We start from the raw sequence: 24597 nt of genomic DNA, 5'->3' as shown, positions 1-24597 counted from the left end.
ATGGAGCCTGGCTGCCAGCTGTGGCCATGGGCAGTGCTCGTCCTGCTGGGTAAGGCTCACCCTGTGCTCCCAAAGAGCAGGGGAACAGTGCAGAGCAACGCTGCTGATGGCAGCTGTGCAGTAACAGCAGAGCCTGGGCTGGATGGTAGTGCTGGGGGCTGGCAGGAGGCTGCTCTCAGTCCTGAACTGCAGGGCCAGGGGACACCTCCAGGGCTGGCCCTGGGACCAGGGGACACCTCCAGGGCTGCTCAGTTCCATGGGCAAGGCACAGAGCATCCCTGCAGCCCAAAACCTGGGGCCAGGGCAAAGAAGTGTTTTGGAAGTAACTCTTAGTACAAAGCACTGTTATTAAAAAATAAAGGTTTCACCTCAGGGTGAAACATCCTTCTCTTTGTTGGCACGTGTCCTGGGGAGGATGTCCCGGGCATGGCTGGTTTGGTGCAGTGAGCAGCTCCTGCTTCTGAGGCTGCTCGGTGTCTCTGCCCCCTGTCTGTCTGTCTGTCTGAGGGGCTGGTTGGTGTCTGTGCCGTCTGTCTGTCTGTCTGTCTGAGGGGCTGGTTGCTGTCTGTGCCGTCTGTCTGTCTGAGTGGCTGGTTGGTGTCTGTGCCGTCTGTCTGTCTGTCCGAGGGGCTGGTCGCTCTCTGTGCCCCCTGTCTGTCTGAGTGGCTGGTTGCTGTCTGTGCCCCCTGTCTGTCTGACTGTCTGAGGGGCTGGTTGGTGTCCGTGCCGTCTGTCTGTCTGTCTGTCTGAGGGGCTGGTTGCTGTCTGTGCCCCCTGTCTGTCTGTCTGTCCGAGGGGCTGGTTGGTGTCTGTGCCGTCTGTCTGTCTGAGGGGCTGGTTGCTGTCTGTGCCCCCTGTCTGTCTGTCTGTCCGAGGGGCTGGTTGCTCTCTGTGCTGTCTGTCTGTCTGTCTGTCCGAGGGGCTGGTTGCTCTCTGTGCTCTCTGTCTGTCTGTCCGAGGGGCTGGTTGGTGTCTGTGCCGTCTGTCTGTCTGTCCGAGGGGCTGGTCGCTCTCTGTGCCCCCCGGCACTGCCCTGAGCCCTGTTCCCGTTGTTGCAGCTGCCCTGCAGCCCCTGGCAGCACAGAGCTCCTGTTCGCAGGGAGGAGCCTGCTACCCTGCCCCCGGGGACCTGCTGCTGGGACGGGCCCCTCGCCTCAGCGCCTCCTCCACCTGCGGCCTCAGCAAGCCCGAGACGTACTGCACCCCCCACGGGCAGGTACAGCCCCCTCCCCTCACCCGGAGCTGCCCCGGGGGCGGGAGAGCCTTCCCCCCCTTCCTGCCCTATCCTCCCCATGCCCAGGGGAGTGGGAGAGCCTTCCTCCCCTTCCTGCGCTATCCTCCCCATCCCCAGGGGCGTGGGAGAGCCTTCCCCCCCCTTCCTGCCCTATCCTCCCCATGCCCAGGGGAGTGGGAGAGCCTTCCTCCCCTTTCCTGCCCTATCCTCCCCATCCCCAGGGGCGTGGGAGAGCTGTCCGTCCTTCCTCCCTCCCTTCCATCCTTCCATCCTCCCTTCGGTCCTCCCCACCCCGCAGGGATGCTCCAGCCTGGAGGGGGCTCTGAGCTGCCCCGACTGGGATGAGCTTTAAGGTCCTTTCCAAGCCCAATCTTCCCGTGGTGCTGGGATTTGTCCCCTCCCAGCCGTGCTGGGGCAGTGTCCCTGGAGCCCTGCTCTGCCATCCCCCAAGGTGAGCTGGGCACCGAGGCAGCCACAGGGCACGGGCAGCAAGGCTCTGGCATGGAGCACTGGGGGCAAAACATCCCCAGCCCTCCTGTCCCTGGGCATTTTAGTTATAAACTGAACTCATATTTTTATGTGTCATAAACGGGAACATTCCAGCTTGGAAAAGCTGCTGAAGTTGTTTCCAATCCCTGGTTGTGTGAGGGCAGGAGATCCTGCTGGGGGGATGATGCTGCATCCAGCTGCAGATTCCCACTCTGCTGCTGGGCCAGAGGGAGAGCTTAGGGATAAATCTGCCCAAACACAGAGCTTAGGGATAAATCTGCCCTAGCACAGGGCTGGGAGCTGCAGAGTGATGTGTCCCTGGTGTGAGCACTTCCTGTAGCCTTTCTGTTGCTGCTGTTAACCCCAAAAGTGCCTTGGGAGGAGCCCCGAGGGTTCAGTGCAGGACGGACAGAAAGGTCTTGGAAGAGATGCTCCAGAGGAAAGGAGTGGCAGCTCCCCAGTGGGGCAGAGCTTTCTGCACTGAGCCCAGCTCCTGTGAGTCAGCCTTGTGGTTTCATCCCCTGCAAACTGGAGGCCAGGACGTGGCTGTGAGTGGATTTGTTGTAGAGCCAGTGGTGTCCTGCCTGGGCTGGACACATTTCCACTCATCCCTGAGCTCAGGGAAGGGCAGCTCCTGTCCCAGAGGGGTGTGAGCATCCAATCCTCCTGCATGCTGGGCTGGCTGCAGCACCTCTCCTCCCTCAGGTCCTTTTCCTGCTGACAGTCTCAGTCAGGCATTTCCTCCACTCCCTTCATATGGAGCTCTTCTGCTGCTCCCAGGGATCAGCATTTGTGCTCACAAATAAGCCCCAACTGCTTCCTGTGGCTTAATTAATTCTTCCTTCCAAATTTCTGCTTATAGATGAGAAAAATGCTCAAAAATGAGCCTCTGAAATCTTCATTTAGCAATGGCTTTTGGCAGTGACTTCTATTTGAAAAGGGGGCACGGGGGCCTCGTGCTTGGGGAGTGGGTGAGGACAAACCCTGATTAATCTGCTCACCCTAAAAGCAGCTGGAAAGGGCTGGGTGCCCCCTTTGCCTGGCCCTGGGAGCTGTTGCAAAGGGCATCACTGTGACCCTCTGCATCATCTGAAGAGAGGCCTGGGGCTCTGTGCTGCCCCTGGCTGCAGGGGCAGGGAGGGAGGCAGGAGCAGGGCTGCACTCCTCTCTTCCAGGCTACAAATCCCAAAACTCTTTGGTTGCCGTGTCCCTCGTCCCTTGCCTTACAAGTAGCAGGGTTAAAGGGGATGTGAACAGTTAACATTGTGCTGAGCTGGATTCTGCGGCTCTGGGAATGGGCTCTGCTCTTGCTGACATTTTGCTCCTTTCCTTTATTGAAATGAGAGAGCCAGAGTTACTGATAGCAAATCCCCTGATTTCTGTTCTGCAGCTGTAATTGCTGATGGAGGTATTTGATTATACCAGCTCTTAACTTGGGACAAATCCCCACGGGTTCAGCATTTCCTAATTCTTCCCTCCCTTTCTCTACTTCCCTAATTTAAGCAAAACTGAACTCGATTTCCCTATTCCCACCCTATAAAAAGCAAACCCGTTCAATTTATAGACTCCTAGGGCTCTTTTTTGGTGACAAGCCCTGCTCTGGTTCAGTTGCCAAATAGGCACAGATCTGGGGGTGGTTTTGCAAGCTCAGCAGAGGGCAGGGGACCAGGGGTTGCTCCTGCCGGCCCCAGGGCCCAATTTTGCAACTCTGGTGGTCACTGATCAGCCGCAGCCTCTGCTCCATTGTCTGCCCGGCCCCAGATCCCTCTAACCTTTATTCTTTGCCCTCCCGATTGCTCCATCCCTGGCCGGGGTTCAGCCGGTGAAACCCGAGCAGGGCGCTCAGCATTGCCCGTTGTAGCCCCGGGCAGGGAAATGGCCCGGCTGGAAACCACCGGGAGCTGCTGCTGGAGCCAGCAGGGCAGGGAGACTGGGAATGGACCGGGAACACCAGCCAGGCTGGGCTTGGGGTCGGGAGGGGCTGAGGGACGCTCGGTGGGACAGGATGAGATGGACTGAGGGAGGCTCAGCCTCAGTTAGCACTTCATTTAACTACAGAGCAGAATATACATAAATATAGCTGATATATATATATCAGAATACATGAAAATCTATCTGATATATACCAGAATATATGTAAATATATCAGAATACATGAGAAATATCAGAATACATGAAAAATATCAGAATACATGAAAATATATCTGATATATACCAGAATATATGTAAATATATCAGAATACATGAAAAATATCAGAATACACGAAAATATATCTGATATATACCAGAATATATGTAAATATATCAGAATACATGAAAAATATCAGAATACATGAAAATATATCTGATATATACCAGAATATATGTAAATATATCAGAATACATGAAAAATATCAGAATAAACGAAAATATATCTGATATATACCAGAATATATGTAAATATATCAGAATACATGAAAAATATCAGAATACACGAAAATATATCTGATATATACCAGAATATATGTAAATATATCAGAATACATGAAAAATATCAGAATACACGAAAATATATCTGATATATACCAGAATATATGTAAATATATCAGAATACATGAAAAGTACCAGAATATACGAAAAATACCAGAATATATGTAAATATATCTGATATATATATCAGAATATATGTAAATATATCAGAATACATGAAAAATACCAGAATATACGAAAAATATCAGAATGCATGTAAATATATCTGATACGTATATCAGAATATATGAAAAATACCAGAATACACGTAAATATATCTGATATATATGTAAATGTAAATGTGTGCACAGCACTGAGGAGCACAGAGCAGCCCCCACTGGTACCTGCAGCCACGGGCAGGCTCAGAGTGGCTTTCACAGACACCCTGAGCATCCCTTGGGATCCTGTGCCAGAGGACAGGGGAGGAGGCAGGGCAGGAGCAGAGCTGTGTCCCTGTGCTGCTGCTCCTGGAGGCTGTGACTCCTCACCCTCCCGCCCTGGGACACTTCTGATGTTTGAAATGTTGTGGGATGTTTGTTTATGTTTAAAATGTTGTTTGCATGGGATGTTCTGCCTGTCTCACCTGAGCTCTGTGATTGCTTGGAGGGTGTGCAGGGTGGGCAGTGCCCTTTACCAGCTCTGGTGACACAGAGCCATCCGGGGGGGGAGAGGAGAGGTTCCAGAGGAACCAGGTCCTCTCCGGGGAGATGTGAGCCCTCTGGGGCTCCTGCACAGCACAGGGGCCCTGCTGCTGATGGATGGGGGCAGCTGCCTGGCAGGGCTGCTCTGGAGCCTCAGCACCGACTCCTCTTTGGCTGCTTCCAAAAATACCGACCAATATCTGCTGGGAGGGACGTGCCAGACAGCTCTGCCGCAGCTGTGCTGGTGCTGGGCCACCTGCCTGAGTCCCTCAGGGAGCTGGGAGCCCACGCCAGGGGCTGCAGCAGGGAGAGCTGTGCCTCCCACTCAGCCCCCCTCACACCCAGCTCTGCACAGAACCATGGAATGGATCTGTGCCACCCCACCAGGCTGGGTGGACCAAAGCGTGGCTCTGCTCTGGGCTTCTCTTTGCCCGGGCAGGGTTTGCCCTGCACAGCCTGTGCTCCTGAGGGGCTGGAGGGGAGCAGCGAGCCCAGGCTGCTGCTCAGTGCTGATCTCAGCAGGCACTCAGGCACTCCCTGCTGCAGGGATGTGCCCCCACCTGCCCAGGACCAGCCCGTTTCCATGGCTGCTCCCTCCTCCCTTCGCTGCATCTCATTTTCCTGGCCTGGGGGCTGCAGATTGGCACATGCTGGGAGACATCTCCTCGCTGCCTGGCACCGTGTGGGGTGTGGGATAAGCTGTGCACTCTGGGGTTTGCAGCCTGTCAGATCATCCTGGCAGGTTTTAGAGGAGGTTTTGCTGATGTGAGAACAGATGGGGTGAGGAAAGCAGCACCCACGAGAGCTTGCTTTTGAGTGAGGGAAAGGAACTGCATTTCCTTAAGCCTCATCCCTGGGAGGTTTGTCCAACTCCTGCCTTCACCCCAAATCTGCTGCCCCCCTGACTCTGGGGTAAATCCAAACTGGGGGCAGAGCCCTCTCTCTGTGGTTTGAGCAAAACCTCAGAGCTCATTTCCAGTGTCATTTCCAACCAGCCAAAGTGACACTGATGCCATGGCACAGAGAGCCTCAGGCCCAGGCTGGGATTTTGGGGTGTCCTGTGTGGGGCTGGGAACTGCACTCAGTGATCCCTTTGAACTCCCTGATTCTATGCTAGATCTGTGCTCCCAAACTGAATCCCAGTCCAGTTTAGGGCACACCAGTTGCTCACTGGGAAGTTTAACCATGATGGCAGAGCCATGGGAGCTTCTGCTGCCTTTTCCCATGGCCAGGGAATGGATTTGTGCCCTGCTCCAGGAGCCTGGCACAGCCGTGTCCTGCAGAAAACAGCGCTGGAATTGAGAAGTGTCCTGGGGCTGGAATAGGGAATGACAGAACCTGGCTCTGCAGGGGCCTTTGTCCACCCCATTGTTTGATAACCCCAAACCTCTGTGTGTGTACAAATTCCCACTGCTCTCCAGAGTGTTCCCAGACAGAACTGGGATGGTGACTGGTGTCCCTATGGAATATTGGTGTGCAAGGGCTCAGTGCCAGGGGCTGCCTGCACAGTGCTCTGTGCCCTGGGGCAGAGCTGGGACCCCCACGGCTGGGAGGGGTCTCTGCTCCACGCCTGCACAGCTCAGCTTCCCTCTCTGCTGATGACAAGTGCAGTTTATTTTGGGCTCCGCTCCTGTGCCAGGAGGTTTTTATTTCAAGGGCTCTCTGCTCATGTTAGAATGGCAGCAGGAGCTCCTGAAATATCCTTGGTCAGGGGCCACCAGGTTAAACTGTGAGAGGTTGGCTGCCCTGCATGAGCAGGGAGGCTGCTCAGGAGCTGGGTCACGAGGCCAGGGCAGGAGGAGAGCAGCACGGACCTGCCATGCTCAGCCACTTGCAGGTTGTTCTTTGTGGGCTTTTCCCCCTTTCCATTTATTTCTGAGACGTGACTCTATTAATTCTGAGCACGGGAGTTTTCCCTCTCACGCAACTGTGCTGTGAATTATCTTTCAGGAGTCTGGAATGAATTTCCCTTCATCCCAGAGCCTCCATAACCCGGGTTTTGGGTGACTGGAGCAGCCTGGAGGCACAGAGGGTGAGAAGCGGTTTCCTTGCAGACCCAGACCCCCTTTTACCTCCCTCCCCACTGGTTCCCAGCAGAGCCTGGCAGGGAAGGGTGGCTGTGCTGGGAGCCAGCACTGATCTGCCCAGAGTAGATCCCGTGTGCACAGGGGCCTCAGGGTGAGGGGAGAGACCAGGATCTGACTCCATAGTTCAGAAGGCTGATTTATTATTTTATGATATATATTACATTAAAACCATACTAAAAGAATAGAAGAAAGGATTTCATCAGAAGGCTGGCTAAGAATAGAATAGCAAAGAATGATAACAAAGCTTTGTGGCTTGGACAGAGTCTGAGCCAGCTGGGCTGTGATTGGCCATGAATGAGAAACAACCACATGAGCCCAATCCCAGATGCACCTGTTGCATTCCACAGCAGCAGATAACCATTGGTTACATTTTGTTCCTGAGGCCTCTCAGCTTCTCTGGAGGAAAAATCCCAAGGAAAGGATTTTCCATAGGAGATGCCTGTGACAGATCCCCAGAGCTGCCCTGCCTCTGGTCACTCTGTGTGCCCCTGGCAGCTCCCAGGCATCCCCTGAGCCTGCTCAGGAAAGGAAATGGCGAAGGCCTGGGGCAGGGACGTGCTGCTGCTGGAGCTCTCCTCACCTTGGGCCGTCATTTTTGGTAATTCCCTCTGTCCCAAGGAACTTTGAGCCACATAGTCACAGCCCGTAAGGGCAAATCCTGCTGTTGTGCAATGCAGGGCTTTCACAACTCACTCCAAGGATGTGACATGGATTTGGTTTCCAGTGTTAATTTTAGTCTTAATTAAAAAACTTAGTGGGGGGAAAAAAAGAAAAAAGGAGATTTTTGCAGCCAGCACAGCCCTGGGCTGCCTGGGAAGGGTTTGTCTCACACCCTGAAGCTTCATTTTGATTTAGCAGCACATCTGAGTGGGGCTGCAGCTGCACGAGGCTGCTGGAGAGCGCTGCTGTCCCTGGCTGTGTGAATGAGCTCATAAGTATGCACGAGTCACTCCTAATGCATAATTTAGCCGAGATTAACCTTTCCCCTTGCAGGAAACCTTCCTTTCTCATTTGCTGAGCACAGTCAGGACTGGTGGGAAGTTTAATCACCGCTGGCAATTGTTCACTAGATTATTTCTGTGGATAATTCCTGCAGCTCCCTGACAATTTGCTGCTTGTGGCCATTATCTGAAATGAGCTCTGCCTAGTCCTGATTAAATTATTTGTGATTCTCACTGGTAGAGCCAGGGAAATTGCATGATTATATATTTTCAGTGCTATGTTTGCTTACTTTGTGATATTGTTATAAATACTGTAGTTTGCCAACTCCTGTGCTGGGGTATTTATAGACAGAGAACATAAAGATTGTGGAAAATCCAGAAATAGATGGGTTCCAAGTGAGGATCCCACTGTGCACCCAGCTGGGGAAGGTTCCAGGCCTGGGACAGAGCAGCCCCAGGTCTGGGCTGTGCGAGGAATAAAACCACTGATTAATTTTTGTAAACCACAAATTAATTTTTAAAGGGGAAACCATTAATGGTGGTGTCCCTGTGTCCCAGTGGCTGCCACCCTGCTGCCCTCCTGAGCCCAGGCCTGTCCCTTCCCCAGCCTATGAAGGGCCCTCTTTAGGGTTCGGGTGGGATTTGGCTCCTCAGTTTTAAGCATCCCGAGGAAGGTTTCAGCACAGGGGTGCCTGTGCAGTGCTGTTTGTCACTTGTCACCCCCAGCCTTGCTCAGACCCTGACACTGATTCCCCTCTGGGGTCCCAGCATTCCCATGCCTCCAGAGCCACCCAGAGCCACTGCAGCCCCTGCCAGCCCTGCAGAGGGTGTCTCATTGCCTTCCCTGTGCCAGCTGAGCCCCTGCCAGGCCCAGACCCCAGGGTGACATTTCTGAGCCATCAGGGCTGGCTCCTGCCATCCCTGGCACGCTCTGCTCCATCCTCCCTAATCCCTGTGGATGTGACAGACGTGTCCCACTGCTCCATTTGGGAGGCTCCTCTGCTGCTCAGGCCATGACACCTCGGACTCCCAGGGGGTTTGGGCTGGAGGATGCGGTTTGGTTTGGATGCGGTTCCAGTGCCCTGTCATGGGACACCTCCACTGCCCCAGGCTGCTCCAAGCCCCATCCAGCCTGGCCTTGGGCACTGCCAGGGCTGGAGCAGCCTCAGTTTCTCTGGATAACCTGTTTTCCACCAGGCTGGAGGTGCTGAGCCCTTCATTTCATGCCCTGAGCAGCATCTTCCCCCTCCCAGTGGTCTCTGCACTCCCTGGCTCCTCTCCAAGTGCTTCAGCTGGGGCCTTTCTGTGTCCCCAGGGAAGCTGCTGTGGGCTCTGCCACCATCTCCCTGATTCCCCATCTCCCTAATTCCCAACCTCCTAATTCCCAATTCTCCATCTCCTAATTCCCAATTCCCCATTTCCTAAAATTTCCCATCTCCCCAATTCCTGATCTCCTAATCCCCAGTTCCTCATCTCCCCAATTCCTCATCTCCCCAGCCCTGCCCTTCCCACCTTGGCCCCCCCTGGCTGTCTCCATCCCAGTTTCCTGGTGGTCCCTGCCCACCCCGAGCCTCGGCTGCTGTCCAGCCCTTCCCTGTCCCGGCTCTTGCTCAATCTCTGCCGTTCCTGAGCCGGCCCCGCGGTGCTGGCTGGCGGTGCCTGCAGGGAGCGTTGCCTGGTTGGTGACAATTTGGGTATTGTTTGCTCCCGGGGGACGCCTTTCTCCTGCTCCCCGTGCTGAGTCTCTGTTTACTCCCTGGGTTACTTGCTCAAGTGAAGGGCTGAACTTTGAGCCACTCGACTTCCACCCCCTGGCTTCTCACCCACTGCGAGCTCCTGCTCCGCTCCCGGGGGAGAGCCCAGGGGGCTGAGCATGGCCCGAGCCCTCGGATAGGAGAGAAAGGCCCTGCTGGTCACCAGACAGCCCCTGGGCTGTGTGGAAAGGGCAAACCGGTGCTGAAAGGCTGCAAAGGGCTTTCTGTCCAGCGTTGGCATTGTGGAAACCGGGGCGGTTGCTTAAAAAAACCACAATTTTGATGGTTCGCCAAAAATCTGTGTTAGTCAAAGGTGTTTTGGGTTTAGTTTTTAGTCCGTAAAACCTTAAGCTGTGGCTTTCAACAAGGTGTGGAGGCCTTAGTGCCTGAGTGTCATCAGTCTTGCTGATTTGTGGTCCTTCAGCTCTCTCTCACTGAGCTGATGCTCCTTGGTCTGTAACGCACCCACCCTGCCTTTCCTCCTCACCCCCGAGGCCTCTCCAGGGGCTGCTGGGGTGGTCACTGTCCTTTCTTTGCAGTGGAGCATGAAGTGCTGCAGGTGTGACTCGAGGCTGCCCCACAGCCACAGCGGGCACCGCGTGGAGAACGTGCTGTCCTCGGCCGGCCGCGCGCGCTGGTGGCAGTCCCAGAACGGTGAGGGCACAAACTGCTGCCAACAACCCCCCCCGGGGGAGGAGGGCACGCTGCTGAGCTCCGGGGGTGGGGAGGAAAGGACGAAACGGCTGCTCTTGTCCCCAGCGTGTCCCTGTGACGGTGCCCTCTGTGCCCACAGGTGTGGAGCGCGTGTCCCTGCAGCTGGACCTGGAGCAGCTGTTCCAGCTGCACAGCGTGGTGCTGCACTTCAGGGTGGGTGTGAGGGGGCAGCTCCTCTGCTGGCGAGCTGTCACTGCCCGGCGCCAGCCCCGGCGCCAGCCCCGGTGCCAGCCCGTGTGTCTGTCCCTGCCCGCAGGCGCCGCCCGCAGCGATGCTGATCGAGCGTTCCCTGGACGCGGGCAGGACCTGGCAGGTGCTGCAGTACCTGGCCTCCGACTGTGCCACTGCCTTCCCCCACGTGCCCCGCGGCTCCCCCGAGGGCTGGCAGGATCCCCGGTGCCAGGAGCTGCGGGGGCACCCCGTGCACGGGGGCACGGTGGGTACTGGGGGCTTGTGGCAGGGAGCCCTGCTGGGGCTGGGTGGGCAGGGCTGCAGGGACAGGGGGTGGCCTGGGAGCCTGGCACACCTGGTGAGGGGTGGAAATCTGGTACACCTGGTGATGGATGGAGGATGGAAGCCTGGCACACCTGGTGAAGGGTGGGGGAGATGGAAGCCTGGCACACCTGGTGAGGGGTGGGGCCTGTGGCACCCAGCAGTGCTGAGGGCAGCCCTTGGGAAGATTCCTTGAGGGCAGCCCTTGGGAAGATCCCTGCTCCTCTGCAGGAACGCCTTTGCTGCTCTGTGACAGGCAGGGGTTGTGTCCTGTGCAGCTCTAAACGCTGTCCCTGTGTTTAGCGACGTTGGGCAGAGGCAAGTCCAGTGCACACAGTGCCCGGAGCAGAGAGCAGCTCGAGTTTCCTGCTTTCTAACCTGCTTTCTTTCCCTCTAAGGTGAAATTCAGTGTCCAAGACCTGGGGTCTACAATCAGCTCCTCCTACAGCCAGGCCATCGGGAGTAAGTGGTGGGCTCCTCCAGGGCTGGAAGGGAGAGGGGAATGAGGCTCCTCGTGGTGCTCCCTGCAGCGTTGGGAAGTGCTGAGCTGGGCTAACCCCTGGGGGACCCTGAGCTGCACCTCTGGGCTGTCAAGGAGCAGCATTTGGTCTTTGCTGATGGCTCAGCTGCTGCTCCTTGTGCCACGTCCTCCTTCCCTTGCTCACTCATCGCCTGTCCCCAACAGGGCTGGGGCCCTTCACCAACCTGCGCATCAACTTCACCGAGCTGCCCCACGTCCCCCGCCAGGGCTACCACTCACCCAGCACCTTCTATGCTGTGACAGAGCTGCAGGTGCTGGGCAGCTGCTTCTGCCACGGCCACGCTGAGCACTGCAGCCCTGCGGGGGAGCAGCAGGGCACGGTGAGCTGGCCATGGGCTGCCAGGGGGCTGGGTACCCTGGGATGGCTCTGCCATGGGCTGTCAAGGGCCTGGGCACCCTGGGATGGCTCTGCCATGGGCTGCCAGGGGGCTGCAGACTGTGGGAATGGCTCTGCCATGGGCTGCCAGGGGCATGGACATTGCTAGGATGGCTCCACTCCCTGCCTGGGGTGCTCCTTGGGACACCTCGGCCACAGTGACCAGGAATGGGCTGTGGGAGGCTCTTTGCTGGCCATGAACGGGTGAGGCTCCGTGCTGAGGGGCTGCCCCAGGGTGTGTGACCCCGTGTCTGTGCAGCAGGTGCCCGGGCACTGCGTGTGCCAGCACAACACGGCGGGGCCGCACTGCGAGCGCTGCGCTGCCCTGTTCAACGCCCGGCCCTGGGCCCCCGCCGAGGACAGCGACCCCCACGCCTGCCAGCGTACGGCCAGTGCTGCCCCCAGCCCAAATCCGCCTGCCCCAAACCCCACCCGGCCCAAATGCCCCCACCTGGCCCAAATCCCCCCACCCCAAACCCCACCTGGCCCAAATCCCCCCAGCCCAAACCCCACCCGCCCCAAATGCCCCCACCTGGCCCAAATCCCCCAGCCCCAAACCCTACCCGGCCCAAATCCTCCCAGCCCAAACCCCACCTGCCCCAAATGCCCCCACCTGGCCCAAATCCCCCAGCCCCAAACCCTACCTGGCCCAAATCCCCCAGCCCCAAACCCCACCTGCCCCAAATCCCACCCAGGCACAGCTCCCAGCCCTTCCTGGGGCTCTGCAGGGCTGTGCTGACATGGTGTCTCGGTGTCTCAGCACCTTTGCCTCTCCCGGCTGCAGCAGGGCCCTGGTGCCACTGCGGGGCTGTCACGGCTGTCACTGTGTCACAAGGGAGCCTTGGGCACCCTCTAGTGCCACCGCTGCTGCTGCCGAGGGGTGTGCACGGTGCCGGCTCCAACGGAGCCGTTTGCTGGGGTTTTTCAGGGTGTGACTGCAATGGTCACTCGTCCTCGTGCCACTTTGACCCCGAGCTGTACCAGGCCAGCGGTGGGGCCAGCGGGGGCGTGTGTGACAGCTGCCAGCACAACACTGAGGGCAACAACTGTGAACGCTGCCAAAGCGGCTTCTTCCGCAACCCGCGGCGGGAGCTGAGCCACCCCGAGGCCTGTCTGCGTGAGTGCCCCGCCAAAAGTCCCCCAGCACCTTCCCCAGGACCTGCCCCCTCAGCTGGGCCCTTTCCTGCCCGTTTGCAGCCTGTGAGTGTGACCCCGACGGCGCCGTGCCCGGCTCTGTGTGTGACCCGGGGACAGGGCGCTGTGTCTGCAAGGACAACGTGCAGGGCGACCGCTGCCATCTCTGCAAGCCTGGCTTTGCCCAGCTGGCCGGTGCCAACCCCGCTGGGTGCCGCAGTGAGTACCCCTGGGACACCCCTGCCCCCAGGGTGCCCCCTCTGAAAGGGAGCTGTGTCCTGCCCAGCTGTGGTTTGGGGTTCTCGAGCCAAGGGCCCGTTTTGTACAGGTTTATAAAAGCTTTGGGGGTGGTTTCAGGTGTGAGTTTAGCAAAAAGCTCAGGGCAGGTGGGGTTTGGGGGATGCAGCTGTGTCCTGAGTGCCCCCAGGGCTCAGGGGGTGATGCAGGTGCAGCTCTCCTGTTTGGGGGTGCAGATCTCCTGTTTGGGGGATGCTGTCAGAGCTGGGTTCAATTCTCCTGTTTGGGGAATGCTCTCAGAGCCAGGTGCAGCTCTCCTGTATCTCCTGTTTGGGGGATGCCCTCAGAGCCAGGTGCAGCTCTCCTGTATCTCCTGTTTGGGGGATGCCCTCAGAGCCAGGTGCAGCTCTCCTGTATCTCCTGTTTGGAGGATGCTCTCAGAGCCAGGTGCAGCTCTCCTGTATCTCCTGTTTGGAGGATGCCCTCAGAGCCAGGTGCAGCTCTCCTGTATCTCCTGTTTGGGGGATGCTGTCAGAGCTGGGTTCAATTCTCCTGTTTGGGGGATGCCCTCAGAGCCAGGTGCAGCTCTCCTGTATCTCCTGTTTGGGGGATGCCCTCAGAGCCAGGTGCAGCTCTCCTGTATCTCCTGTTTGGGGGATGCCCTCAGAGCCAGGTGCAGCTCTCCTGTATCTCCTGTTTGGAGGATGCTCTCAGAGCCAGGTGCAGCTCTCCTGAGCTCAGGTGGGCAGCGAGGGAGGCGAGCCCCCCTTGGGTATCTGGGGGCTCCTCCCAAGGCTGCTCCTCACCCATGCCCTCCCTGTTTCAGGGTGCACCTGCAATGCCCTGGGCACACGGCAGGACACCGTGCCCTGCGATGGCGACACCGGGAGCTGCTCCTGCCTGCCCAACGTGGTGGGCAGTGACTGCGGGCAGTGCGCGGCCGGGCACTGGGGCCTGGGCAGCGGGCAGGGCTGCCAGCCCTGTGCCTGCCACCCCCGCGGCTCCCGCAGCCCCCAGTGCAACCAGGTACCTCCTGGGGGGCTCCTCTTCCTGCTGCAGCCTTTCCTCTCCATTCCCTCAGTTCTCTCCTTTCCCCTTGCTGCTCGGAGGGGCTCTTGGGGGTTGAGCTGCCCAGGGCAGGGTGACGCTGCCATGGCTGTGTCCCCTCACTGTGACCTGTCAGAGCATCAAACCCACCTGCTGGGTGGCTCCTTTGTCCTGTCCCATCCATAGGAACCTTCACAAAAAGTGCTGTGTGCTCCCCAGTGCATCCCACTCCTATTTTGCTTCTCCTAATTCTTAGAAAACACCACGACAGACTATTCAGGAAAATGAAAGAAAGTGGTAATTATTGAGGCAAGATTAAGTCGCTTTAACAAGCCTGATATTTATCAAGGAAGTCCTAATAAGACATCTTCATCCAGGCGAGGGAAGTTAATTATGCTCATTTGTCAATGAAAAGCATGTGTGCCACTTCAGGCTTAAGAGGCAACTGGGAAAATTAAAGTTAAATGTAAAAAAACCCAAACCATGACAAATTCTAAGAGCCTGAGATAGGTTCCAAATGAGCTCAGCGTGGGGAGGAGACCTGGGATGGCAAAGCAGCTGCTCGTGGGCGATTGCTTTGTTTTTGAAACAAGGCTGAGCATCCTCCTGGTGGTGCTGGGGCCGTTTGGAGCCTGTTTGCATCCTGTGCCAGAGCTGCAGCCTGGCAGGGGCACCTCGGGCACGGCCTGGGCACAGACTGAGAGAGGAAATGGTCCATGGGTGGTTTTGGTGGTCAGGAGCAGCTGGGGGAGAGCTGTGCCAGGTGTCCCTGACGTGCTGCCCTCTCAGTTCACAGGACAGTGCCCGTGCAGGGACGGCTTCACAGGACAGACGTGCTCGGCCGTGGGGCAGCAGCAGTGCCCACCCCGGCACTACAGGGATGCACGGGGAGGGTGCACAGGTACTGCTTGGGCTCGCTGCTCCCTGGCTCAGAGCACAGATTTACCCACCAGTGCCCTCCTGGGCGAGTCCTGGGCCCCTGGGCTGGCCCTGTAGGGTCAGGGTCTGTGCCAGCTCTGGGGCTGGGGGCTCTGCCCATTCCTCTGCCTGTGCCAGCAGGAGGGGACGGATGTCAGCTTGGGTTGGGACTCATTAACCCTAATTAAGGGGCTGATTTTATACAGCTATAAAGTAATTCACCGCCACCTTCTGTCTCCCTCCCCCTTCCCCGTCCCAGAGTGTGACTGTGACTTCCAGGGCACGGAGGAGAGGGGCTGTGAGCCGGCCACGGGTCGGTGCCTGTGCCGCGCCGGGGTCACCGGGCAGCGCTGCGACCGCTGCCAGCGCGGGCACTGCAGCTCCCAGCCCGGCTGCCAGCCCTGCCACCCCTGCTTCCACGCCCTGGATGGGGACATCCAGCTCCTGCACTGGCGCCAGGCCGGCCTGGCCAACGCCACAGCGCGGCTGCCCGCGGGCACGGGGGGCTCCCAGCTCGGCCCCCGCCTCTCGCGGGCACAGGACAACCTGCAGCAGGCCCTGGGCATCCTCGGGCACCCCCCTGGCACCCAGCAGGGCCTGGCCCAGGTGGGCAGCACGCTCGCTGCCATCAGGTGAGGGGTGGGAGCTGCCTGTGGGGCACAGCCCTGATCCACGGGGAGCTGCTGGGGTTTCTCTGGGAGCTGCTTGCGCGGTTCTGCTTTGATTCTGTCCCTGCTGTGCCTGGCTCTGCTCACGAGCAGCAGCAGAGCAGCACTTCCACCTGTCTGTGCCTGTCCCGCTCCCACATCTGCCTCTCCCCTGTGCAATGTGCCCAAGGCAGGAGGAGCGTGGGCAGCCTGCGTGGTGGCACTCTCAGGGCTGTGTGGTGGCACTCTCAGGGCTGTGTGGTGGCACTCTCAGGGCTGCGTGGTGGCACTCTCAGGGCTGCGTGGTGGCATTCCCAGGGCACATCCATCATTCCTGGTCCCTGCTGCGGAGGGGCTGCAGCCCAGCTCCTCTCTGCAAACCTGCAAGGCCCTGGCATGTCCTTGGCTGTCTCTGGGCTCACAAGTGCCCCTTTGCCAGGTGCTGGCAGTGCCCCAGCACAGGTGGCCCTCTCAGCCCTGCTCTCTGTCTGCCTTTCTCTCTCCCAAATTCCCATTTTGTTCCTGTTCTCTGCCAGGGAGCAGGTCCGAGGCATAAATCCCGACCTTCATTTCCTGGATGACACTGCCTCTCTGTCGAGGGAGCTGGAGGCCCTCAACAGCAGCTTGTTTGTGACCAGCTCCCAGTACCAGAGCAAGAAGACCCAGTTTGAAACCAGCCTCAGCACGGACCTGTCAGGTACAGCTCTGCAGCTGCAACATCTCTTAATTTGCAGTCATTAATTTACCTCAGCCTGACTGCCTGGGGTTTTTCCCTGGCTGGTGGATGAGAGGGGGATTTTAACCTGCTGTCAGCCTCAGATCAAACACATCTCCTCTCCAGTGAGGGGTGCTTCCCACCCAGCCCGGCCCGTGGCTTGGGCTTTCACACTGCTGGGGGATTTGCTCTGGGTTTTGCGGCTCCAGCTCATTGTGTGTTCCTGTGCCCCCCAGCACAACCTCTGCTGCCAGGCAGGGGTGAGAGGGGACAGCCCTGCTGGGAGGGCATCACTGCATCCACGAGGCAGCAGAGAATGGAGGCTGACACAGATGGAAGGGATGGAGGGTGGGGAAGGGAGCCAGGCTGCTGTCAGCCACTGGGGAGGAGAAGAGCTCACTAAGCCCTGTGATGTTGCTGGTGCTTGCTGCCATGAGTCCTGCTCCAGCTCCTTCTCTCCAGGGCCTCACTGCTGTCCCGTCCCTGCCACAGCTTGGGGATGTGCCAGCTGTGCCCAGTGGCACCAGGACAGCTCACTCTGCACCTTTCTGTCCTCTCAGAGCTCCGTGTCCTGGCCACCCTCCTTCCAGCCTGTGCTGGAGGGGAACGATGGGGCTGCTCAGGAGCTGAGCAGAGGCTCTGAAACCTGTCCTGCCCTGCCAAAGGCCAGCATCAGCGGGTGTGCCTTGACTGGCTGCAGTTTAGTTTCAGCCCTGAGCTCAGTTTCGACTCCAGCCCTGAGTTCAGTCCTTCAGGAGACCTCTGAGGGAATGGCTGGAAGGTGTTTGGAACCAAAAGGAGTTTTTGTGATGCCTTGGTGACTAAGCCTGCACCCTGTCCTGTGCAGGAATCCAGCGCAGGGCAGAGGCAGTGCCTCCCCGAGGGGCTGTGCTGCACCTGTGATTCATTTGTGCCTTTTGTCGCCTCGGTTCCCGCAGGAGCCCTGCAGACGATCCGCTCTGCCCACCGCAGCTCCGGCAGCGCGGGCAGCCTGGCTGGGGGAGCCCGGGGGCTGCTGGCCCAGGCCAGGCAGAGCCGCCTCAGCGCCATGGGGCTGCAGGGGGACCTGGCTGGGGACACGGCCCGGCTGCTGGCCCTGAAGGGTGACCTGGCCTCGGGCCCCGACCTCACCCCTGTCATCAACCAGGTGAGGATGCCAAGCGGGTTTTTGCCTTGCCCACGGGTGTGTCTGGTTCTCGAGGGGGCCCTGCAGAGCTCAGGAGGCTCATCCTGCAGCCCTGCTCCTCTCCTCAGGCACGGCAGGACCAAGCTGTGTCCAGACAGACTCAGCTGGAGAACTGGCCGAGCATCCCCTGCCCAGGGATCACAGATCCCACAGCTCTGCCCTCCACCCCCTCCCAGCCTGTCCTTTTCCCTGCAGGGACTCTCTCACGTCACTTCTCGTATCTCCAAGACCCCCTTAGTTTCTGGCTGAGGTTTCTCCTATTTCTCCTTCACCGCTCTGTTATTGCCATGGAGACCCATTTCGGTGTCGGTTGCTGTGGAGACCACCAGCCTCCCCTCTCTGCTGCTGGGGGCACCAGCACGTTCCGAGCCACCAGCCTGGCCTGGCTGGGCACGTGGAGGTGCCCTGCTGCCCTGTGAGCCTGGGGGCAGCTCTGCCAGCTGCCAGAGTTAGAGCTGCTGCTGCTGCTGCTCCCGGGGGCTGCTCGTGCAGCTCTCCCCCAAAGCAAACAGGGCAGAGGGGTGGCTCTGCAGGGAGGTTTGCTCCACACAGATGTGCTCTTACTCATCGGGAGCCACTGGGGCTTGGCCCCTGTTTCTGCTGCAGCTGGGGCTGGTGATGCCATGCTGACCAGGTGCCACTGGCTCAGGTGGGGGCAGCCAGCTCTGCCTGCCCTTCTCTGACTGGCACATCTCCAGCGCTTTGGGCTGTGCCACCTGGGTCACTGCCAGCCTGCCGGGCTCCCTCCCATGCCCACACAGCTCCTGGAGCACGGGCTCAGCAGGTCCCAGCCGCCTTGGCAGGGTGTGCCATCCCCGTGGGGCTGTGTTTGGCTCCCCACGGGCACCGAGGTGCGTCCAGCTGGGCACTGCCCAACCCCAGCTCTTCTCTCCCTGCCCAGGTGTGCGGAGGGGCCCGCGTGGAGCCGTGCACCCCTGCCCGCTGCCAGGGGCTGCTGTGCCCTCGGGACAACAGCTCTGTCTGTGGGGCTGGCCAGCCCTGCCACGGCCTCTTCCCGCTGGCCAGCGGGGCCCTGGCTGCGGCCGGCCGGGCGGCCAAGGAGTTCAGCAGCCTGAGCGCCCGGCTGCGGGACACGGCACAGCTGGTGAGTGTGGGCACTGCCCCTGCCCTGCTTGGAGCTCTGCTTACCACAGCACAGAGAGGAACACCCACCTCAGACTCTGCTCAGGGCTTAACCCCGTGGGCAGCTTCAGAAATCCAGGGATTTTGGAGCGTTAGGCTCCCCGCTGTGTGTGGGTCCTGCCTCCCCAGCTGAAGGCACTGGACACAGCACAAGGGAACCTCTCCCTCCTGGGTTGGGATCAGTGTGGCAGAAGGGCTGGGAATATGGAAAACTCTCAGATTCTGCATGTTTGATGCATTCAATACAGCCAGAGAGGGTTCATGGGTTAGGGCTCTTGCAGCTTATTTCTGTACCTTGCAAAGAGAAAGTGAGGTTTCAAAGTGATTCAAAATTCATTTCAAAGGTGTTTTTAAAAGCTGAGTGGTGCTACCTCTCTTTGAGAGCTTCCTTTGTGGACCCAACCCTTAGTCATTAACCTTTACAGCCCTTTGAAGCTCTGGCACAGTGAGACCAGGGTATTGCTGCATCTTTATAGCATTATAGCGTCCTGCCTGGCCCAGGCCAGAGCTGTGGGCTCTGGGGGGAGCAGAGGCCCCAGCAGTGATTTATTTCTGTGTGCAGATCCAGAGGACAGAGCTGTCGGCCAGTGAGATCCAGAGCAGCACGCGGCGGCTGGCGGAGCAGCTGGGGCTCAGCAGGACACAGCTCCAGGGGGATGTGAGGCGTGCACGGCAGCTCCTGCAGCGCCTGCGCGCCTTCCTGGCAGGTACCAGGGCTGGGCTGGGCTGCAGCCTCCTCCTGCACGGCAGGTACCAGGGCAGGGCTGGGCTGGGCAGGGCTGCAGCCTCCTCCTGCACGGCAGGTACCAGGGCTGGGCAGGGCTGCAGCCTCCTCCTGCATGGCACAGCTGCTGTTTAGAGTGATCAGAGAATCACTGGGCTCAGCACAGACCTCCAAGGTCACAGTCCCAGATGTGTCACCAGCCCTGTCACCAGCCCAGAGCACTGAGTGCCACGTCTGGGTGTCCCTTGGGTGCTCCAGGGATGGGGTTTGCAGCCAGCAGTGACCTGATGCACTGAGGTTTTCTGGCCACGCTCACTGAGGCAGGCAGACAGACAGATGACCCTTCTCTGGAGCAGGTTGTTAATCAGATGAGCATTCCTTATTGTCCTACAAACTGATGGGATGACTTATTGTTCACAGACAGATTGTAATAACATAATGAGCCTCCTGAGCATTAGCTGAATAAGAAAATCAGGTCATTTGATGCTGCCTGGTGTTAATGATGAGTGAAGATATTTCTGAGCTAATCGCGGGGCTAATGTCCCTTGGGCTCTGCCTGCTTCTGATTTATTAACTTGTATTTGTGAAATGTAAAAAGGCTTGTCTTGAAACACACCCTCATCTGCTCAGTGAGGGCTGCCTGACTGCTGTGGGCTCAGCCATGGTGTTAGCATTGCCAAACTCAAGCGATCACTTCAGCTTTTTCCTGAAAGTTCTGCTGGTGTGAATGAGAAGTGCATGGAATTCAAGGAGATGGGTTCAGAAGGGATGCTGGAGGCTGTCTGGAATGAGGAGATGTGTGTGAGACGTGCATGGGTGTCTGCCCTCCTCCTCCCTTGCGTTCGCACTCCCACCTTCCTTCCGCTGTCTGTCTGCAGACAAGGACACGGATCCTGCCTCCATCCAGGAGATCAGTGAGTCAGTTCTGTCCCTGCGCCTCCCCACGGACGCTGCTGCAGTCCGGAGGAGGATGAGCGAGATCCAGAGGCTGGCGGTGGAGCTGCAGTGCCCCGAGGACATCCTTGCCCAGACGGCCGAGGACATCGCCAGGGCCAAGAGGCTGCAGCAGGAGGCAGAGCAGGCCAGGTGGGTGGAGGTTCAAGGCTATTCCCAGCCGAGGGTCCCTTGCCTGGGCTGCAACTGGTGGTTCTCAGCTGGGCTCAAATCTTGCTCTGCCCGAGCTGTCCTGACTTGCGCAATCTGAAGTTTTAGGCTGGGATCTTCTGTGTCCATCCTAAAAGAATGAGTCTGCAATCTCCAGACACCTCCTGGGGCCCCAGTGCGAATAAATCTCCCCAGAATAGATCCTGTTATAGATTCCAGGACAAGAAGGGCTTTATGGAAAGCAGGGGAGGCTTTGCTCTTATCTCGAGTGCCTGCGCTGGGAGATGACAGCATTGCCCTGGTATTAGCTGATATTGGTGACCTACATCCTAATTGCACAAGAGAGCATGGGGAGAGTTAATGGGCTATTTGTTTTCTAGGTGAAAGTTGGGACAATTATTCCACGGTCCCTTAAAAAGTAATTACAGGGTGTCCTTGCCAATTTGGAGCATCTGCTTTGTCACAAGTTGACTTGCAGCAATACCCCAGTGAGAAGGTCAGCGGGATAAATCTGTAAACTCCTTGGCAGTGTCTGACACCTGCTTAACCTGCTGGAAGTGATGAGACAGGGGAGCCTGGCTTTCTCCAGGGCTCTGTCACCCAGCCTGAGCAGTCCCATTGTGAGCACAAAACTGTTCATTGGGGCTGCTTCTATGGTTATTGCTTTCCCTTTGACACCTTGTCATACACCATGAAATAAACATTTCAGACTAGTTTGAAGGAAGGCATTTATCTCCCCTTCTTAGTTTGTCTCCTCTGCCGGAGGCTGTGAAGTGGAACTGATGTTCCTCTCACAAGGAAACCCGGTGGAGTCCAGATGTGTGGGTTTTAGGTTTGGGACATTGTTACCTTCCCATCAGCAATCCTCTCCTGCTTCCCAAGCTCCTGATTTTACCTCTGTGCCCTGGACTCCCATTCTTTGCCCTTTTCCACCCTCACTCCTGGCTGCTTCCCACCTCTCCCCAGGAACCGGGCGAACGCTGTGGAGGGCAGCGTGGAGGAGGTGCTGGGGAACCTGCAGCGAGCCAACACGGTGCTACTGGAGGCCCAGGGGGCCCTCAGGGGCTCGGGCTCCTCGCTGCGCTTCATCCAGGAGCGCGTGGAGGAGGTGAGGGATCCTGGCGGCCTCCCTGCGCCCCGTCCTTCAGCCAGCAGGGCTGGCACGGGGAGCCTTTGGGTGTGACTCCATCCTAACGGGGCTCCCTGTGCCCGCAGATCGAGGCCGTGCTCGGGCCAGCTGAGAAGAACGTGGTGGCCATGGGGGCCGGGCTGGCCGGGCTGGCCGGGCGGCTCTCGCAGCTGCAGCGCAGCACAGAGCAGAACCGCCTGCGGGCCGGGGACACGCGGGACACGGCGGGGACAGCGGCACAGCAGGCCAGCAGGGCCCAGCAGGTACGGCAGGGCCCAGCAGGTACAGCAGGGCACCGGGGCTCAGCAGGTACAGCAGGGAACCAGGGCCCAGCAGGTACGGCAGGGCCCAGCAGGTACAGCAGGGCACCGGGGCTCAGCAGGTACAGCAGGGAACCAGGGCCCAGCAGGTACGGCAGGGCCCAGCAGGTACAGCAGGTACAGCAGGGCACCGGGGCCCAGCAGGTACAGCAGGCCAGCAGGGCCCAGCAGGTATGGCAGAGCCCAGCAGGTACAGCAGGGCACCGGGGCCCAGCAGGTACCAGGTCACAGCAGGGCCCAGCAGGTACAGCAGGGCACCAGGGCCCAGCAGGTACCAGCTCAGAGCAGGTACCAGCTCAGAGCAGGGTCCAGCAGTGCCCAGCAGGTACCAGTTCAGAGAAGGGTTCAGCAGGTACCAGTTCAGAGCAGGTACCAGCTCAGAGCAGGGCTCAGCAGGTACCGGGTCACAGCAGGGCCCAGCAGGTACCAGCTCACGGTGTGCCCACAGCCAGCTGTGCCCTGGGTGATGCCAGGACACGTTCCTGTGCAGTCATGGCTGCTGAGCTGTCACACCACGGCATTGTCCTGCTGCTGAGCCTCTCCAGAGCCATTCCCAACCCTGAGGCCATTTCTGGTCTGTCCTGCCTGTGGCAGAGCAGCTCGTGGAGCTGTCTGTCAGTCTGTGAGTGCATCACACACTTGGTAACAGACAAAGCTCTGGTGCAGAGCTTTAATCCATTTAACATCCAAACAGGATCCAGCACTGGGAATGCCCCTGTGCCCAGCCTGCTGGGTGTTAGCTGCAGTGTTTTTGCCTTTCCCCAGGCCCTTGCCCAGGTGAAGGAGCTGTACTCGGAGCTGCAGAGCCGGCTGGGGCAGGGCCCGGCGCTGGGCGAGCGGGGCCAGAGGGTGCAGAGCATCAGCCAGGAGGCACAGGCGCTCTTCCAGGAGACCGTGGGCATCATGCTCAGGATGGAAAGTAAGGCTCTCCCAAACTCAGTGTCACCGTGCCCTGGGGAAGGGCTTGGACTGCAGTGGTGTAATGAGGGAGACTGTGACCGTGTGCACAGGGGTCTGAGGGTGAGGGGAGAGACAAGGATCTGACTCCATGGTTCAGAAGGCTGATTTATTATTTTATGATATATATTACATTAAAACTATACTAAAAGAATAGAAGAAAGGATTTCATCAGAAGGCTGGCTAAGAATAGAATAGGAAAGAATGATAACAAAGGTTTGTGACTGGGGCTCTCTGTCCGAGCCAGCTGGGCTGTGATTGGCCATTAATTAGAAACAACCACATGAGCCAAATCCCAGATGCACCTGTTGCATTCCACAGCAGCAGATAACCATTGGTTACATTTTGTCCCTGAGGCCTCTCAGCTTCTCAGGAGGAAAAATCCTAAGGAAAGAATTTTCCATAAGAGATGTCTGTGACAGGAGACAGCACACTTTGGGCAGTGAGAGGGTGGGATGTGGGCTGGAGCTGGTGCTGCTGTGCCAGGAAATTGAGGGTTTTCAAGGGTGCCACCATGAAGGGGAGCCCTGCCTGCAGTGCCACTGTGCTCTCATTTTCCTCCACATGCTCATTTCCATTTTTTGGCATTCAGAACTCAAGGGAGTGGTGTTTGGGGGCTGTTTAGAGGGTGGGGAGCAGAGGGAGTGCAGAATGTTGGTTTTCTTGCCCTGTCAGAGCTGTGCAGGAGCGAGGCGGAGGCTCAGCCCAACCCCACCACGTAACCCTTCCCTTCCCTGGCCTCTCTCCTCAGCTCTGGAGTCAGAAATTCAGGAAGGCAACAAGGCTCTGGTGTCCAGGGTGTCGCGGCTGTCGGGGCTGGAGGAGAGGGTGGGCAGGATCCGGGACAGCATCAAGAGGAAAGTCGCCTACTACGAGAGCTGCTCCTGAGCGGCCCGGGCATCGCTGCCTCCTCTGCACACACCGACTGCTGCGCTCATCCCACTTTCCAGCTGGAGCTCTCCTGTGCCCAATTCCCTATTTTTAGCAAGTTAATTTTCCGTACCTCTGGAAAAATAACTGCACTGAACTGAAGGAGCACCCCCATGGAGGGGGTTGGACTGGCCAGAGCTGCCCAGTGGTTGGAGGAAAAAGGGGGAGAGACCTCAGGCTCCCATGGCAAATAAACACAGCCCCAGGTTGTTATTTCCAGAGGGCTTTATAAACTGGGTAGTTATTTTTTTTTCTTCTTTTAGCCAATTCAAGCTCTTTAAGCTGAATTTCACTGTTCAAATTAAAGCCCTCCTGTGGGGTCTTCTAAAGTTTTTTGTCTCTGCTGCAGTTAATTCTTCAAACATGCCACGGCTTCAGTACTTCCCTCTGAGATCTTCCTTCAAATAAGCAGATCAGAGAAGTGGAGAATTTTATCTCCCTCTGTACAACATACCTACATTTATGCAAATTAGACAAACACAGGCTCACAGTCAAAGGTGAAGTCAGATGTCTTGTTTGATTTTCTGCCACAGTCTGCTTATTTTCCACAGAACATTGTGCCAGAAAAACAGCAGTGGGGGCAGGTCTGGGATGCACAGGGAAAGCTTTAAGAGGGACTTAACAGACCA

At 57.9% G+C, this 24597-nt stretch overlaps 1 protein-coding gene across 1 annotated transcript; it reads left to right on the top strand.

Annotated features, from left to right (window-relative positions):
• Positions 1-24297, top strand: LAMB3 (laminin subunit beta 3). Its single transcript, XM_036398438.1, has 22 exons — positions 1-49; positions 1059-1216; positions 10194-10308; positions 10448-10521; positions 10625-10804; positions 11259-11322; positions 11546-11721; positions 12040-12160; positions 12706-12894; positions 12975-13130; positions 13975-14174; positions 14985-15096; positions 15373-15745; positions 16297-16457; positions 17414-17622; positions 18563-18766; positions 19367-19511; positions 20407-20614; positions 21599-21740; positions 21848-22024; positions 22847-23000; positions 23790-24297. Exons 1-22 carry the CDS (start codon positions 1-3, stop codon positions 23924-23926), a joined length of 3504 nt encoding a protein of 1167 aa, XP_036254331.1. The 3' UTR covers positions 23927-24297.
• The last annotated feature ends 300 nt before the right edge of the window (positions 24298-24597 follow it).

This window comes from Molothrus ater, chromosome 25 (assembly GCF_012460135.2).
Source record: "Molothrus ater isolate BHLD 08-10-18 breed brown headed cowbird chromosome 25, BPBGC_Mater_1.1, whole genome shotgun sequence".
In the NCBI taxonomy this organism is placed as follows: Eukaryota; Metazoa; Chordata; class Aves; order Passeriformes; family Icteridae; genus Molothrus; species Molothrus ater.
Note: the sequence above shows the minus strand (reverse complement) of the source record. Positions and strands in the feature narration are given on the sequence as shown.